General features: G+C 40.5%; 1 protein-coding gene across 5 annotated transcripts in view; it reads left to right on the top strand.

Moving 5' to 3' along the window:
• sgip1a (SH3GL interacting endocytic adaptor 1a) overlaps nucleotides 1-17,047 on the top strand; it is a 45,991-nt gene that overhangs the window by 24,007 nt on the left and 4,937 nt on the right. For 2 of the 5 annotated variants that reach the window (XM_061825364.1, XM_061825365.1), the window contains exons 8-22: nucleotides 1,641-1,652; nucleotides 4,953-4,974; nucleotides 5,066-5,141; nucleotides 5,303-5,385; nucleotides 6,896-6,970; nucleotides 7,627-8,388; nucleotides 9,800-9,921; nucleotides 10,214-10,361; nucleotides 11,003-11,062; nucleotides 13,659-13,718; nucleotides 14,879-14,990; nucleotides 15,197-15,352; nucleotides 16,053-16,188; nucleotides 16,267-16,469; nucleotides 16,568-16,632. In XM_061825364.1, the coding sequence (XP_061681348.1) occupies nucleotides 1,641-1,652; nucleotides 4,953-4,974; nucleotides 5,066-5,141; nucleotides 5,303-5,385; nucleotides 6,896-6,970; nucleotides 7,627-8,388; nucleotides 9,800-9,921; nucleotides 10,214-10,361; nucleotides 11,003-11,062; nucleotides 13,659-13,718; nucleotides 14,879-14,990; nucleotides 15,197-15,352; nucleotides 16,053-16,188; nucleotides 16,267-16,469; nucleotides 16,568-16,632 (2,092 nt within the window). The remainder of the gene's footprint in view (nucleotides 1-1,640; nucleotides 1,653-4,952; nucleotides 4,975-5,065; nucleotides 5,142-5,302; nucleotides 5,386-6,895; nucleotides 6,971-7,626; nucleotides 8,389-9,799; nucleotides 9,922-10,213; nucleotides 10,362-11,002; nucleotides 11,063-13,658; nucleotides 13,719-14,878; nucleotides 14,991-15,196; nucleotides 15,353-16,052; nucleotides 16,189-16,266; nucleotides 16,470-16,567; nucleotides 16,633-17,047) is intronic. The other 3 variants (XM_061825366.1, XM_061825367.1, XM_061825368.1) reach the window with 3 other exon arrangements.

Genomic DNA, 17,047 nt, shown 5'->3' with positions numbered 1-17,047 from the left:
TTGCTCTTGTATTGGACCCTTAATCTTAAATGGCATTTATTAATTAATGCTGTGGCTTGGAAGGATTATTTATGATATGCGTTACACAGTCACTGTTACACAGTTTTTGATAAGCTTTTTTTTTAATGATTATACTTTGCGCAATTGACCTTTTGAATGCAAAAGGCTTGATTTGCCTTGACCTTCCTAATACTATTTACTGCAGTTCATTCTTAACAATTCCATTTGCTTCCTAATTTCTCTTCTGTCTCCCCCCCCCCCTTTTTTTTGGTTGCCTCTAATATCCTTTATAGAAGAGTCTGGTAAGCCTTTGCGTTGCATGATATGTCTTTTTTTTTTTTTTAATTTATAAATTTTCCCATCAAGATGTGCTTTATTAGCAGTTAATAATATGCAAATTATCAGGCCAATGGTGTGATTATTCAGAAAGTTAATATTGGTGGGTAGAATTATGGACGTTGGATGCAAGTGATAGCACTTTTATATAGCATTTTTATAAGTGAGGTTAGTATATTGTACAGACACGTCCAATTGATACTACAAGGAACAGCATGTTTTCACAAATGCAATAGCGTTGATGCCGCAGTATTTGTTTTTATTGACATAAGGATGCCATTGATTACATTTTTAATGAACCCCTCCACAATTTATATTTTTTTTATCAATTTTATGTATGGATCGACTGAATTCATTGTTGCAATTGCTAATGTTTAGAATAGACATTTTGGACATTTTATGAAATAATACAATGCAACGCCTTTTTCATTGTACTTACCATTTTCAAGTACTATAACACTACTCATTATTTGTCTGCACTGTACAATACAGTATTAATGAAAACTGTCAGCTCGAGAAGCAAAAAGGTCTACGTGTCATCACTTCCTGTTTGCAATGTGAGGATGACAATGATTGGTTAAAAGAAATGGAGTTGCACCGGGTCCGGCTCGATTCTGTCCAATGAAATGAATAATTTCCGTCATCCCCCCACCCCTGTTACATCACTGTAATCGCTCAGGCCTCACTGCACAACTGGAACACGCACAAAGCGGGAGGGGGAGAGGAAAAAAAAATGGTTGATATGAGCCTGGCGTGACACAGGAACATGGATGAGATTTCATTGTAAATTAAAGACATGAAGGTGGTGGAGAGCAGAATGGAGGGGTAAAAAACATTGAAATAAATTGGTGAGAATAATGTGTTAACATGACTTGTAATAAGATTGGACTTTTTTTTTTTTTAAGGACGAGAAAGCGTTGCGAATTGGTGCAATTGTATTTTCTCATCTGGGCAAAATCCTTGAAATATTTTCCCTTGTGTCAGTTTTGATGAGGGTAAATACACACAAAAATCTCATCGATCAAATGTAATCAATGTGGATAAAACAACCCTCATAAGTACTTATTTGCAACCAGTTGAGTTTTTGGCTTATGCTCACTTAATGCTGCCCTGACTTTTTCCTCAAATTCCTGGAGATCAGAAGCATTTTTTTTTTTTTTTAATGCGCCGACATTCTTTTCCCCACGTGACTCACCTCACCAAATTGATGCAGCTGTCTTCCTCTGATTCACATGATGTCTGTGTTACTGATTTGTTACTTTCTGACCAGGTATCTCTTCTCTCTTCCTTTTTGCTGGTCACAGAGACGTAGCCCGGTAAGTGTCCTTTGCCTCCATCTCTCCTTGGTCAAGCTACGGTATATTCAGATTGTCACATTGCTCCGCTTGCCTAAATACAATGAAGAAAATAAGCATTTGAACACCCTGCTAGATTCCACGTTCTCCCACTTAGAAATCATGGAGGGGTCTGCAATTTTCATCATAGATGCATGTCCACTGTGAGAATGATAATCTAAAAACAATCGCAATGTATGATTTTTTTTTTAAACGATGTATTTATGTGATACATCTGCAAATAAGTCTTTGAACAGCTCAGAAAACCAATGTTAATATTTGGTAGAGTAGCCTTTGTTTGCAATTACAAAGGTCAAACGTTTCCTGAAGTTGTTCACCAGGTTTGCACACAATGCAGGAGGGATTTTGGCCCACTCCTCCAGACAGATCTTCTCTAGATCAGACAGGATTCTGGTCTGTCACTGAGAAACACAGAGTTTCAGCTCCCTCCAAAGATTTTCTATTGGGTTTCTGTCTGGAGACTGGCTAGGCCATGCCAGAACCTTGATATGCTACTTACGGAGCCACTCCTTTTTTTTCCTGACTGTGTGCTTCGGGTCATTGTCATGTTGAAAGACGCAGCCACGACCCATCTTTAATGCTCTGAGGGAAAGAGGTTGTACCCCAAAATCTCACAATACATGGCTGTGGTCGTCCTCTCCTTAATACAGTGCAGTCGTCCTGTACCATGTGCAGAAAAACACCACCAAAGCATGATGCTACCACCCCCATGCTTCAAAGTAGGGATGGTGTTCTTGGGATGGAACTCATCATTCGTCTTCCTCCAAACACGGTTAGTGGAATTAGGACCAAAAAGTTCCATTTTGGTCTCATCTGACCACAAAACCTTCTCCCATGACTCCTCTGTATCATCCAAATGGTCATTGGCAAACTTAAGACGGGCCTTGACAAGTGCTGGTTTAAGCAGGGGAACCTTCCGTGCCATGCATGATTTCAAACCGTGACGTCTTAGTGTATTACCAACGGTCACCTTGGAAACGGTGGTCCCAGCTCTTTTCAGGTCATTGACCAAGTCCTGTCGTGTAGTCCTGGGATGATTCCTCACCTTTCTAAGAATCATTGAGACCCCACGAGGTGACATCTTGCATGGGGCTCCACTCCCATGTTTAGCTTCTTCCATTTTCTAATGATTGCTCCAACAGTGGACCACTTTTTCACCAAGCTGCTTGGCAATTTCTCCGTAGCCCTTTCCAGCCGTGTGGAGTTGTACAATTTTGTCTTTGGACAGCTCTTTGGTCTCGGCCATGTTACAAGTTTGAGTCTTACTGGTTGAATGTGGTGGGCAGGTGTCTTTATGCAGCAAACGACCTCACACTGGTGCATCAGATTCAGGATAATACATGGAGTGGAGGTGAACTTTTAAAGGCGGACTAACAGGTCTTTGAGGGTCAGAATTCTGGCTGATAGACAGGTGTTCAAATACTTATTTGCAGCTGTATCACACAAATAAATCGTTAAAAAAAAAAACAAACATTGTGATTTGTGGATTTTTCTTGAGATTGTATCTCTCACAGTGGACATGGGACATGAACATTTCACACCCCTCCATGATTTCGAAGTGGGAGAACTTGCAATATAGCAGGGTGTTCAAATACTTATTATCTTCACATACAACATAACATAACATTCAGTACATAAATGGGATCAGTGACAGAAGTAATGTATTGGCATGTAAATATACAGTAGTAGATATGGATACAAATTGTCCAGTGATTGATATGCAGTATAGATACAGTATGCTTTATTTCTAGATGCTCAAGGTCATTTAGGTGCTTGTGTCATGGCTTCACACTTGGTCCCTATACTGCAGGGGGGGCATTCCATTTCCAGTAACTGGTCAATTTGATGCCTTATTTCAGTCACTACCCATCGTTACGTCACATATCTTCTGCTCTGCTGTCACTCTTTCTCCTCATATGCCCTCTCTGCCCCGTTGGTCTGCCCATGGTGACTTCACACATGACAATTTATAAGCGCAGCTACAATATTGTTTCTCTTTTTCCTCTTCAACAGAAGTTAATTTTCTTTCTGGCATTTCAAACTCTGTCTTCTATGAATTGTTTTGCCATAAGCAAGCATTAAAAGGCTTCTAGTGTGTTCTCCTTCCGAGCCCATATTTGCATCTTTTTGAATGGATTCAATTCTTTCATTTAAGATAAAATATTACTTTGTACTGGTAGCTGTGTGCTGGAATTAATCGGTGGAAGGATCTCTTTAGCTTAGTCAAGCTAGGTTGATACTTTATTACTTCATTCTTACACATTGTTAAACTTAGTAAGCTCTGCTTTGTAATTTGTATGTCTTAAGAAGTGCATATAATAATAATTATTATTTAAGTAATATCTGTTATGAATTTTAATGCAAATGAAAACATTTAGCACAGTAACATAATGGAGCTTAACATGGTTGCGTCTCAGTCATTGCATTTGTTTTTTTAATTTATCATTGATTTATTCCTTGATTGGCGTAGGATTCTGTAAGTATGATAGCCATTAACAAAGATCCTGCAATTTCACAGTATCATTGTATAGTATTGCAATTACAGCTCTAAATTGGATTCTTTTGCAATGTTCAGGTAAATTATTATTTTTTTTGTATTGAATGCTCTATGTAGCTAGGTAATAAATGTTTTATAAAAACAACTCCAAACATACAGTAGTAGTAAGTATACAGTCCAATTGGATGCGAGCTGCTGTTATCCATGCTAGTTAGCCATGCCATCTCCCTCAGTATCAAGTCTTAAGTACTTATTTCACCAATTGTAGCCACACTAGCAATCATAGGAGGTTGCAAATGCTTATTTTAAGACACCGTTGTAATAATACATTAATGTTGCCTTGATTGGCGCTGTCGTTAACTTGCGCCTCCCAAAAACAACAGGAAATCGAGGCGCTATTTTGAATCCAGCCATAAAGAAAACGGATGAGCTCGGGAGGGGTTCAGTCGTCTGTGTGTACCCAGCAACCGACGTTACGAATCTATTGTGACTTTGACTTTTTTAAAACCCCAATTTATTTATTTGTTTCCCTGTTCCAACTGGTAACTGGCCCATCTCTCTTCTTTAGATTGTTTGCTTTCCGTTGGTGTGTTCAATCTACAAAACTTTCCCTTTCCGAGCGCAAAGGGGGCAAATTTCTTAGCTAAAAATACCTTCTTTTAAGATTGTAACAGCTGATTTTTGCTGATATTTTGTTCAGTTTCTTCACATTTTACGGTTTTAGGCATTCAGGTTTTTAAACTTTATTTTGTTGTTGTTTTTAGGGGTTGAAAAGGAACACCTCCAGTAAGTATTGGTTTCACGAAACTTCACTTTGACAGACCTGGTTTAATGCTATGCAAGAATTGTGTAAATGTTGCACAAATGTGATCTCCAGGTGAAGAGATTGTCAGACCACGACGTGTTGTTCCCACTGTGGCCCCCACACCTGCTCCTGCACCACAAGCTCCCAGGTATTTGATACAAAAAGCAATATAAAATTAATTAAGGGCGAGCTGATATTGCAAGGACACTGTCAACATTGTCAGATCCACTTTATGTCCTGAAGTATTAGATGAATTGTGTTTGGGTGTTATTTATGATGATGGTGGTGGTGGTGTTTTCCTTGCAACAGCCGGCAGACGCCAGCCTCTGAAGAAACTATGAATTTGTTTGGGCCCCCTTTGGAAACAGCATTCGGTGAGCACAAATTAGAAGGTAATTTTCATCTTTCTGTCATGTTTACTTGACATTTTGATTGATTTTTATCTGGCGATGCTATTTTTTTCTGACCCAGGAATTTAAGCATGGCTAAATTTGCTCCGAGTATTTTCCCCAAAGATTTAATACCTACAGTAGGAACTGCATCCCAAAGTCCGCCTTCTCACTCGCTCTGTGTTTCCCTTCCCTGTTCACACACTTCTTCTTCTTCTTCTTCTTCTTTTTCCCCACTGTATTTATTTCACTGTCTTTGCTGTGGTCACAATTTAAAGTGGCACTCAGGGGCTTTGTTATTTGCACCTTGAAGCTTGTTAATATGCAGAGTCTGCTGTCAGCTACTCTTACTCAATCCTGTTGGATTTATTGATGCCGACTGAAAGGGGAGCTCTTAGTTGTTGCGGAAGTCCCACATTTCATGTACTGTATTTATTTGGCAAACAAATTATGTATGTGTGGAACAGTGCTGTGCTAGTGTACTTGTAATGTCTTGCGCTGTCCTTCATGACATACTGAGTGAGGATTACAAATGATTTGTAGCAGTGTCTGCAATAGATAAACTATTTTACCGGTACATCAAAACAATTGAACGAAAATCATTACTGAGCCTTGATGTCATTTATAGTCCTATTGTGCGCAAAATGTACAGTAACTGTGAATTTGATCTGAGAGTCTTTAACTCTCATGTTTTGGTGTTCTGTCCCCTCCTGAACTAAGTGGTTCTGTCTGAGTCTGATGTGTGGGGGGCTTCAGAGTCAAAGCCCGAGTCCTCTTTGACAAGACCCTTCCCCACAGGAAGTAAGTCTGGAATTTCCAGCAATTTTTTCCATGCCTCATCATCTCCCTGGTGCCAATGCGAAAACCCATCACGCCATTTCAAAAGCCTGCTCATCTACTAAAACCAGGATTCTCCGTCTGGCTGTAACACTTTTGAGATGTAAACATTTTCATCTTATCACAAAATGACTCATTGTTGGTTGGAGTATTTTATTTTATTTATTTTTTTAACATAGTACTACAGAAAGTCCAAGGGTCTTTCCTGTGGCTTTCCTAATACTTTAGCATGGTGGTAAATGGGTGTGCTACATTACATGGTTAATGTTTCTTGGGCCATCTTTTGTCCTTTAGCTTATGTCCACACACACTTTGCAAGACTATTGTTAAAGAAAAAGGTTGATTTCAAAATTTGTTTCCACACATGTTCAGGTTTTCAAAGGTACTGTCCACAAGAAAATGTATTCACAAGCTATCAATCTATTGCTTACCAATTGCCAAAGAAATGACTGGGGAAGAAAAGTAATTTATAGGGAAAATACACTCCAGTAACAATGGATGCTTTTTTTTGTTACACGTTTATGTGGACATAGCTAATAAATCTTTTTCATGTCTTTTTTTTTGTATTGCGGGGGAATCTTTAACATCTCCACATCCTGTCACAAACTTACATATTATTCTTTTTGATAATCAACGTGGGATCTGTTGTTGATTATTTCACTGGCATCATCTGCAGCTCCACCACCGCTTCCACCCAAGAATGTTCCAGCATCACCCCTGACAACTGACCCTGCCTCTGCAGAAGACAACGGTAACACATTTTTGTAATTAACTCTCGCCATTTCATCAGTATTTTTTTTTTAATCTCAGTAGTCTTGTTCTCTATGTACAGCGCCGAACTGTATTAATCTTGTCATTAATACAAGAAGATGCCCGGGAGGCATATCAGGGTGTTGTTTAATGCTATTTGTTTTGTTTTTTTTTAAACAAGGCCAGGATGTTTTTGAACAAAATTCTCTTTTATTTACCTAAATTGAATGCTATCTGGGCTTCCGTGAGTATTATCATTCATGTATTTAAACAGTTCTTCAGGAATGCAAAGTAAAAAAAACTTTGTGTGTGTGTCAAGATGTATTTTTGTAAAACAGCATTTTTTAGCCCTTTAATAATAGATGGTGGTATTAAAGATATAATTTCAGTTCAAGACCTACATACCGGTGTTCAAACTGTGATGGAAAGATGAAAAAATATATATTTTGGTCAATATGGACACTGTTATTTTAGAGCATCTGTGGCTGAAACCTTGAAACCTTAGTGGCCATCTAGTAAAGTGTATATAATTTAGTCCTGTATATTTTTTTTCCCATTGTCTTCTTGCTGCGTTGTGTGTTGGGGATGCTTTATCTTCTTCCGAAAACTCACTTAGCAACTCTCCAAACATTTTTCTATCTTCACATTTGTCAACAGAAGCTGAGAATTCCACAAGAAAGCCATCCATAGCCGACTTGGATCATCTGTTTGGACCAGAGGAGGCTCCTTCTGCAAAGGAGGATGCAGGCGACAAGTGGGTGTGCTTCAGTGAGCGGTCTCCTGACTGGCCACCTCTACCGAAGGAACCCGCACCTCCCCTTTCCCTTTCCACACCTCCTCCAGAGGAAGCAGCACCTCCATTACCAACCTCCCCACCTCCTCCCAATTCTCCTGCCCCGCCGTTGCCTGGATCACCACCTCCTTCAGAAGAAACGGCACCTCATCCCCCTAAACCTCCATCTCCGAAAGAAGTTCAGCTTTCCCCTCTTGTAATTTCCCCACTGCCCTCAGAGGATCCTGCTGCCCTCTCTCAACCGTCTGGGCCTTCTACACACGAAGACCGAAATCCCCTCTCGCCCGACACTTCGTCACTCCCTTCACCCAAGGAGCATGTATCTCCTCTGACTTCAACTCATCCACCTGTTGATTCATCGGCCAGCGTCCCAACAGCTCCCAAAGCAAGCACGGCTCAATCGGTGACTTCACCTGATATGGAAATAGCAACATGCTCCAATCCACCAATCCAGACAAAGAATACAGATGAAACTCCACCCAAGGAGGATGGAGGTGAAATTGCCACCCTGCCCAAAGATTCAAGCCAGGGGAGCCGAACTACGCCTCCACCACCCCCTCCCCCAACGTACCGGGCGGTGGTCTCATCACCAGGTCCAACATCCGGCACGGGTGGTACGAAGAGCGGTAAATTGACTGTGATTACTCTCTTTGTACACTACATTTTGCGTTGTACAATAAATAACAAAGAACGTCAGTCGCTCACATTTGACGGGCGCGATCGGACTTGCGTGCCATCGCACTCGCAAGTCTGCATAGTCAAGCACGAAAAATCACGCGTGTAAAATGTGTTACGAGTAGAAAAAGTAGATATTTAAAGACGTTGCTTATTTTGTGTAGTCTTGACATTAATTCATTTCATAAACGGTAACAAAACAAGCCTGATCCTCAACAATCAGAATTCACCTGGAAACAGGAAATGCAAGTTAATCGTACTGAGCATTTTCAGAAGTGATGGCAAAAGGACGTGTTCCGACCTTCTTCACGTACTGCGTGCGCATTTACGTCGAAAGTTTTCAACACAATGAGCCATGTCAAAGGAAATTCAGTTACACCAGGGGTGCTCAATGCGTTAACCGTGAGGCAGTTTTGGTTGATTGTGTAATGGCGTGCCCAAAACAAAAAAAAGACGTTAGACTATCATCCACCTCATCGCTTGATTCAGGTGTGGCCAATATGTTGAGCGCACACACATAAAGGCACGTTGTCGCAAGATGGCCTCCTATTTACGGCGGTCGCTGCGATGCACCCGTGTACCTGCCCACTCCCGGCCACCCCTAGCCCGCTAGTCGATCGCGAGAGGCTGGCTGCTTAAAAGTATATAGTAAGTAAGTAAGTTTCCTTCGGCTTGTCCCGTTAGGGGTCGCAACATCGTGACGTCTCAGATGAAACGCTCATATTTGTTGGGCACAGTTTTTACACCGGATCTTGGGGGGAAAAAATCTGGGCTACATTACATACACATACACTGGGCTAGGCTACTGAGTTACATTGAAAACATTTCTGGGATACAACACAGGTAATGTTTCAATATCTAAATATAATATTTATGAGATTGTGATTTACTTTAACTTGATCTAAATTCTAATGTTAGACTAGTCTGTTTATATATCTAAATGTGAACGGTCATTTTCACCCGTGGTTTTCTTGAAGTTGAAAACTTTTCCCCTCTCCATGCTTTAGGAAGATGTAATCGACTGCCATCTTTCATCAATGGATTGACAATAGATAGCACCATAAATTACACGAGATTATAACAATACATCATGATGGAATAAAATGATTTGAAATGTAATATTTATTGACCTCTTTAAAAATATCTGTCTGTGCAGTGTCAATAAATTCTGAGTATGGTATTAGGTAACAACTACATACTCGGGTATAACAACTAAGTAAGTTATTTTAAGGTCTTGAGATTCCCGCGACTTTATATCTACGGGCATGACTGGTGGACCACACCCGTAACTTTATATCCGCGGGCATGACTGACCACACCCGTACATTTTTCAAATGTGAGTGATTGTATCGTGTTTTATAGGTTCCTCTTCTCCGGTGCGGCCTACCACTCCTTCACTAGTCAACCCCACTCCTCCTCCTCCTCCACCCCGCCCCCCTTCACGACCCAAACTTCCTCCAGGAAAACCAAATGTTGGTGATACTGTAAGTAAATTTTAATTGTATTTTATACCACATCAAGTGTTACCTCAGGACACAGAAGTGAAAGCTTTTTTTTTTCGAGTACATTAATGCATCTTTAAGCACATCTTCCATTTGCAAGAAAATGTGCCGTGGAGATTGATGCTAACGGGTCAGTAGTTCACTCCGAGAGCTTGTTTCGGAATAAGTGCAGCCAAAGGATTCATTTCAGTCAGGGTTTTCCCAGCATAAAAATTCATCTTAAAGAAAGGTTCACTTGAGTGTTCAGCAACTTCTTTTTTTATTGTCGTTCCAGAATCGTCCATTTAGTCCACCGGTTCACGGGGCCAGCCCCCCTACGGTTGCGCCGTTGGCTCGGGCAGAGAGCACCTCCTCCATCTCCTCTACCAACTCCCTGAGTGCTGCCACGACTCCCACCGTCAGTAAAGACCTCTCCGTGTCAGGTTTGTGCATCATCTCCCGTCCTTGAATTTGCTGTCAGTCGTGTCGTGGCAGAACATAAATCAAAGCCTTGCTTTTCTCGCTGTTAAAATGAGACCATTCCGTCATGTTAATGAATTAGATCATTCAAATACCCGTGTCAGTCAATTTTGTTTGATCTGCTATTGAGGATGAACATACGAGTATAGGACTGCTAGTTATTCATTCTATGTGTGTAACTACTTGAAATATTTGCAAACCATCCAATGATGAATTAAAGATGCAAGTCTGAAACTACTGTATATCCTATAATATTAGCGCAGTGCAAGAGTGGAACACAGTAAGGCTTTTAAAATATCTCGTTTGAAATTTTACTTTTAGGTTTACACAGATTAGTAGTGGTAACAATAAAGATTATAACATCAACTAACGAACATTGACCTTAACTAGATCAATATGATAAATTTACAAGCGCCACTGAAGAATCTTTTCATTATTTATTCAGTCTTTTGTAATTCAGTAGCGCTCTAAAATACATTGTCTCGACAATGACATGTATTTATCATTTCTTTTTTTTTTAAGTACATTTTTACGTTGTTCCATTGGTTTGATTTGCTCTTTTTTTTTTGCCACCTATGTTTTGATTTGCCCTTGGGCTTGTCAGAAGATGATGCTTATGTTGACAAGCTGCCTTCATTTGGGAGACATTTTGATTCATTTGCAGGTATAGTAGCGAGATGCTCAGTGAGTAAAGGGGGTGGGTGGGTTTGTTGGATTTTTCTTCACCTGCAGTGCACATGGTAAAGTAAGTTCAGTTGATTGACACCCCCCCCCCCCCACACACACACACACACACACACAGACACACTCTGTAAATATCAGTCAATACATATAGCTAATGGGACAGAGACAGTTTGTTGGGACTTTTTCCCAGCGAGCTTTGTTAATTGAAACGATGTATCGCGAATCAGTGAGAAGTTAAACTCAGTAAAAATTTTAATTTTTCAAAGAAATTGTGTGTGGATGCTGAGAGATGCTGTTGCCAAGTAGAAATGCCAAGAAGTACATATATCAGTATGCTTCATATTTCATATTATTTGCTGTTATTGATTTCCCAAAGTGGCCACGTGAGTAACTTGCCCAGTCATAGCAACATGTTAACTTCAGTTGTGTTCAGTAATTTATTTAATTTCAGCCCAATGACGGGATTCATATTGCATATACGATCATACTAACATTATGTTACTCATTAATCAATATTCACATTTTAAAGAAGTTCAATGTCCATTATATTTTCTAGATTTTGAATACCAAATCAGTAACTTGTACGTTAGCCATTCTCAGTTGGGACTCAGTAGGTGAGTAGTTGTCCCGGACTGTGTGTCATTTGTAAATTGGTCTGAAAATAGTAAACCCTTTTCTGCACTGTACACAGTAGTGTGATACATATACAAATAACGTGATTTTAACAGAAGTATGTATTTTGTGCTGTAGGCTGCATCTCAGCATTCACATAATTAAAGTCTAAAGTGAAACAAACCCCGCAGTATGTAGAATTTTGTCCTTTGTAGATGGCCCAACATATCAGCCAATATTTTTTATCCACATTTGTACTCATCCGATTTGCTCCCCCCCTTTTAAAAAACATTTTAATTCACTTTAACTCACATTTACAAAAATACGTTGTCATTCCTTACATTTTTTGACTGAGCCGATAAGGATTTGCTGATAGATTTAGAGAATACCACACACACACACACACACACACACCTGTTTTTCAAATTTACATATTTTTTCTTCCTTGGTTTGCTGTCTTCACCACAGATCTCGCATTGCTTTTGTGATACATCTTATTTTCACATTACTTACTCACACCTTTTGTATGTTATTCATCCCCCCCCCCTCGTTCATTGTCACATGCTATTGAAATCATTTTTGCCCACATTCACCATTTGTCATGTACGATGGCACATTGATCCTTAATTTTCCATACCATTAATCCGCACTTTTGCACATCTTCGTCCTCTACTCGTCTTTGAGGCCTTTCGTCTCTGGTTCTTGACTGCCTCACAATGTCACCATGGAAACCTCCTGTGTCTTTTTTTTTTCTCCCCCCACCGACGCACATTGTATTTTGTGTTCACTGAGTGCTGTGCAGGCACTCAAGGATACCTCTGCTGAGTCTGCGTCACAGTGTGTGTGTGGGTTGTGCGCACTGTCTGAAAAACTCAACTTATCACTGGTGGGCTCTCAAGATCCAGATTGTTGGTTTTGCTTCTCTCTCTCTCTTGCGCTCTCTCTCTCACTCAGTGTCAGAGCAGCGTGGCTATTAGTCGTTTGAAGTCTGGCATGAGAATTACACCAAATTAGGAAGGCAGCAGCTGTTTAGTATTCATGCCATCCCCTCCGAATCACAATTGGAGCATAACAAAATCAACCATTCCTTACTAGTGTTGAAGCCGTCGTCTCCTACTTCATTTGGACCTTGTCACTCTCATTTCAAACCTTTCACTCCCTGAAAAAATACAGCCCTTTTACTCTCTCTTTCGCCATCTGAACACCTGCCATTTTGTTATCTTCAAGAGGAGCTGTATGGCTCTCATTGTCAGTCAACACTCCACAGTTTGCAAGTCATTCACAAAACCATTTGTGTCAGATATCCATTCGAAAGGTAGCTTGGAACTTTTAAATATGATGATGCCGACCACCGTGTTTGGACTACTGAATGAAGTAACTAAATTGGTAGATTTCATCAAATGTTTTGCTGGGCCCAGTCACGTTTTTTTCCTGCATATGGCAAATGGTCTCATTGCTGCCTCCTGCAGGGAGTCTGTGAGCGTCACATTCAGTCGTAAAAAATGTGAAACCAATTCTGTTTACGACCTCGACTTTTGAAAGGTTAATGCTACGCACGTGAGAGTTAAGAACCAATACAAGGGGTCCAGATTGTGAAATTAATAGTGATATTTTAAAATGTTGCATTGTAAATATTTTCACACTGTGTTCTACTGGTGGCCCTTAACTGGGCAAGATATGCAGCCAAAAAAACATTGTTGACATCCATTTTGTGTTCCATCTTGACTGTGTCTGGGCTTGCTGTGGTCCTGCCCCCCGACCCCTTCACTTCCCCACATCCACACCCGGCTTCCGCCTACACGTTTCACCTCACAGTGACGTGACAGACCTGCCATGTGAAACTCACGCTACTATCCTTCTCTCCTTCCCTTCTCACCCACCTCCTTCAATTCATCCCCCTCCTCTGCCACCCGACCTCCCATCCCCACTTCTGTCCTTCAACCCCGTCCTTTGACCCCACACAGAGAATGACCAGCCATCCCTTGTATGGTTTGACAGAGGGAAGTTTTATTTAACCTTTGAAGGTAAGTTGTACCTGCAACAGGGCTAATTGTAGTGTTCACACACACACACACACATGTGTACACACACACACACTCTTTGAGGCTCATTTGTGCAAGCTTGATTCCTGGCCTGCCCCCACTCTCCTCCCCCCTCCTCTACTTTTCTTCTTCCTTTCAAAATCCCTCCATCTCCCGATCCCACCACCAGCAACCTAACATCTGGCTGAGCCCCATCATGAGCAGTGACTAAAGCTGTGGTCTAATTTTCTTACAATCTCGTCTTGCTGACATCGCTAATCCTCATTTTGGGTCCTTTCTCTGTAGATTCATCATTCATTGTATGTTTTGACAAACATCTCCCATTTCCTTTCAGTGTCTATATGTATGTTTTGGGGGTTCATCTATGCACTTTTTGCTTTTGAAAATTTCAATTTTATCTGAAAAAAGCTTGCACATATATATGACAGCCTCTTTTTGAACATCAACATGCACAAATGTTGAAAATAATGATTGTATTAAATAATTCTGAGAAAATTGAGTAAATATACTGTGCATTCTGCACATACTAAACATTGTGGTTTTTTTTCATTCCTCATTTCATTGGCTCACATTTAGTTTATTTTTTTAAGCTTCATTTAAACAAATTTAGAGGCAGAGTGGACCCCTGCGTATTTGCGGTTCAACGCCTTTCTTCCCCAAATTGTTGTAGGTTTTCTTTTCCTGGGTTTAAGGTGTGGAGGGTAAAATGTTTATTGGCGGTATATCTCTGCATATTCAAGAATTTTAGGGGGTGTGGGTGATTTATTTTTTTTTTTTTCTCAGTGTAATTGTCTTTTTTTTTTTAATATTTTGTTTGTCATTTTTATTGTTTTTATGCCGTTTTAAATGTTTTATCTCTTTGTTTTCAAATACCTTTAAAAACACAATTGAGTTTCCTTGTGTAGGAAATGCGCTATACAAATAAATTTGCTTTGCTTTAATTATCATGGGCATGAATTATTCTCAGAATTTATCCTATTTGGGGTCAAGCTGTCCCAGTGAATAGCGGGGGTCCACTTGATATTAACGTTACCACAAAAGCCAATAAGTGATATCATTTACGCTATGGGAAATGAAGTAAAAGTATAAAAACTGTTTGTTTTATTTCTGTATTATGTTAATATGTGTGTGTGTTATATCAGGCTGCTCCAGAGGGCCGAGTCCTCTTACCATGGGGGCTCAAGACACGCTTCCTGTGGCCGCCGCATTCACCGAGACAGTCAATGCCTTCTTTAAAGGGGCTGACCCCAGCAAGTAGGTCAACTCAAAGCTTTTTACGCCACGTGCTTTAGTTGTCCCTGCCCTTAGTCAGTTACCAAAGGGAGTTCATAAAATACAGATGTGTTGTTGCTGTGCATGACATATTCCCGTTAATTCCTGCTTAGAATTCATACGTCTTATACGTTTCTATATTGTCTGGGGTGTTTTTTCATTCCCGCCGGGCTCTTCTCTCCCCTCAGATGTGTTGTGAAGATCATAGGTGAGATGGTTTTGTCCTTTCCAGCGGGGATCACACGGCACTTTGCCAATAACCCGTCCCCCGCTGTGCTAACCTTCAGCATAACCAACTTCAATCGACTGGAGCATGTGCTGCCTAACCCCCAGCTGCTCTGCTGGTAATGACATCGTTGTACACTCCGTCATTTAATCAGCCATAAAGTTCTTGGTTATTATTTATGAATTATGTACCTTAATTCCTGGCCTACAGCGCGCACCTGGTTACAAGCCTCACCGAGTACATTTGTAAAGGAAATACCATGTGCTACATACGTATGCCGCAGCTGTGTAAAAGCCGCGAGTGCCCACATTGAAACCCACATTGAAACACGAGATATTTACGAAGAACGATGGTGCACAGAAAGAGTTTAACGTTAGCGCGGCGGTGACGCTAGCGCTAACGCTAACAGGGCCGATTAAAATAAAACTTACCGGTAAATATCACTGAGACACGCTAGCACAGCGCTAACCCGAGCGCAGCACTAACAGGGCCGGTAAAAGACACTTCCTCAGCACATATATTCCACCGGTCTCATTCTTACCTTTTCCGCTCGAGTCCCCCCTTGCGGCCGTTAGAAAAAAAGGCACAAATTAGCCGCATCACTGCATAAACCGCAGGATTGAAAGCATGTGGATAAAAAAAGTTGCGGCTTGTAGGCCAGAAATTACAGTATGTTTTAGTTTTGCACGTAACACCACTGCTGAAATGTGTTTAACTCAAACCAAAAGCCCGAACCCGAAGCGATAGCAGTCTGTTGGTTTTAAAAATGATGATGAGAAATTGGTCGTGTTTTGTTTCCCTACACGCCTCTTCACCAGTGACACCGCCACACAAGCGAAGGCTGATGCCAAGGACTTCTGGGTGAATATGCCAAACCTGATAGCTCATTTAAAGAAGGTATCCGAGCAGAAGCCCCAGGCAACGTACTATAATGTCGATATGCTGAAGTATCAGGTGAGCTGGCAAAGTACAACAAACATAAACCCAACAGGCGGAAAAAAACAATGCTTGTAATTTTATTTACTTTTCCAGGTATGCGTGCAGGGTCATGTGTCCACTCCCATGAATCTGGCTGTGAGCTGGCGCTGCGAACCCACAAGCACAGACCTGAGGATAGACTACAAATATAACGGCGAGGCCATGTCAACGCCGATGGCGCTCAACAATGTCCAGTTTCTAGTCCCGGTGGATGGAGGTGTTTCCAAACTCCAAGCTGTGTTACCTCCCGCTGCATGGTAAAGAAATTAACAAGCATGCTGTTAGAGCATTAATCTGCTAAAAATAAAAAACTTTTGTGAGGCTTGACTGGATGAATGTCATGTTTTCCTAACAGGAACGCAGAGCAGCAAAGAATCCTGTGGAAGATTCCGGATATCTCTCAAAAATCAGAAAATGGAGGTAATATTCTCAGATAAAATTTTCATTTTGCGCTGACTTTTTGCAGTGATTAGATTGTTTTAGATATATATTTAAGGGCTATTTTGATGGAGGTATTTATAAATAATCAGTTGATGGATTTCATAGGGTGGTGTCAGTTGAAGGCAATTCATACTTTTAGATAAATTTGTTCATGTAATTATACAAATACATCTAAAAAAATTAATACTGCAACAACTACTACTACTTTGATATTCTTTACTTCTAATTTATTGAACATTCAAATCAGTTTATCTGCGCAGGAAAGTTTTTTTTTTTTTTTTTTTTTTTTATAAAAACTGCTACATTACATTTATGTTGGATTTTTTTTTTTTTTAAATACAGTTTTTGTGATGCCAATTGCCCAGTGGTCAATCACATCTTCATCAATTCATGA

Source organism: Syngnathoides biaculeatus, chromosome 7 (assembly GCF_019802595.1).
Source record: "Syngnathoides biaculeatus isolate LvHL_M chromosome 7, ASM1980259v1, whole genome shotgun sequence".
Lineage (NCBI taxonomy): Eukaryota > Metazoa > Chordata > Actinopteri > Syngnathiformes > Syngnathidae > Syngnathoides > Syngnathoides biaculeatus.
Note: the sequence above shows the minus strand (reverse complement) of the source record. Positions and strands in the feature narration are given on the sequence as shown.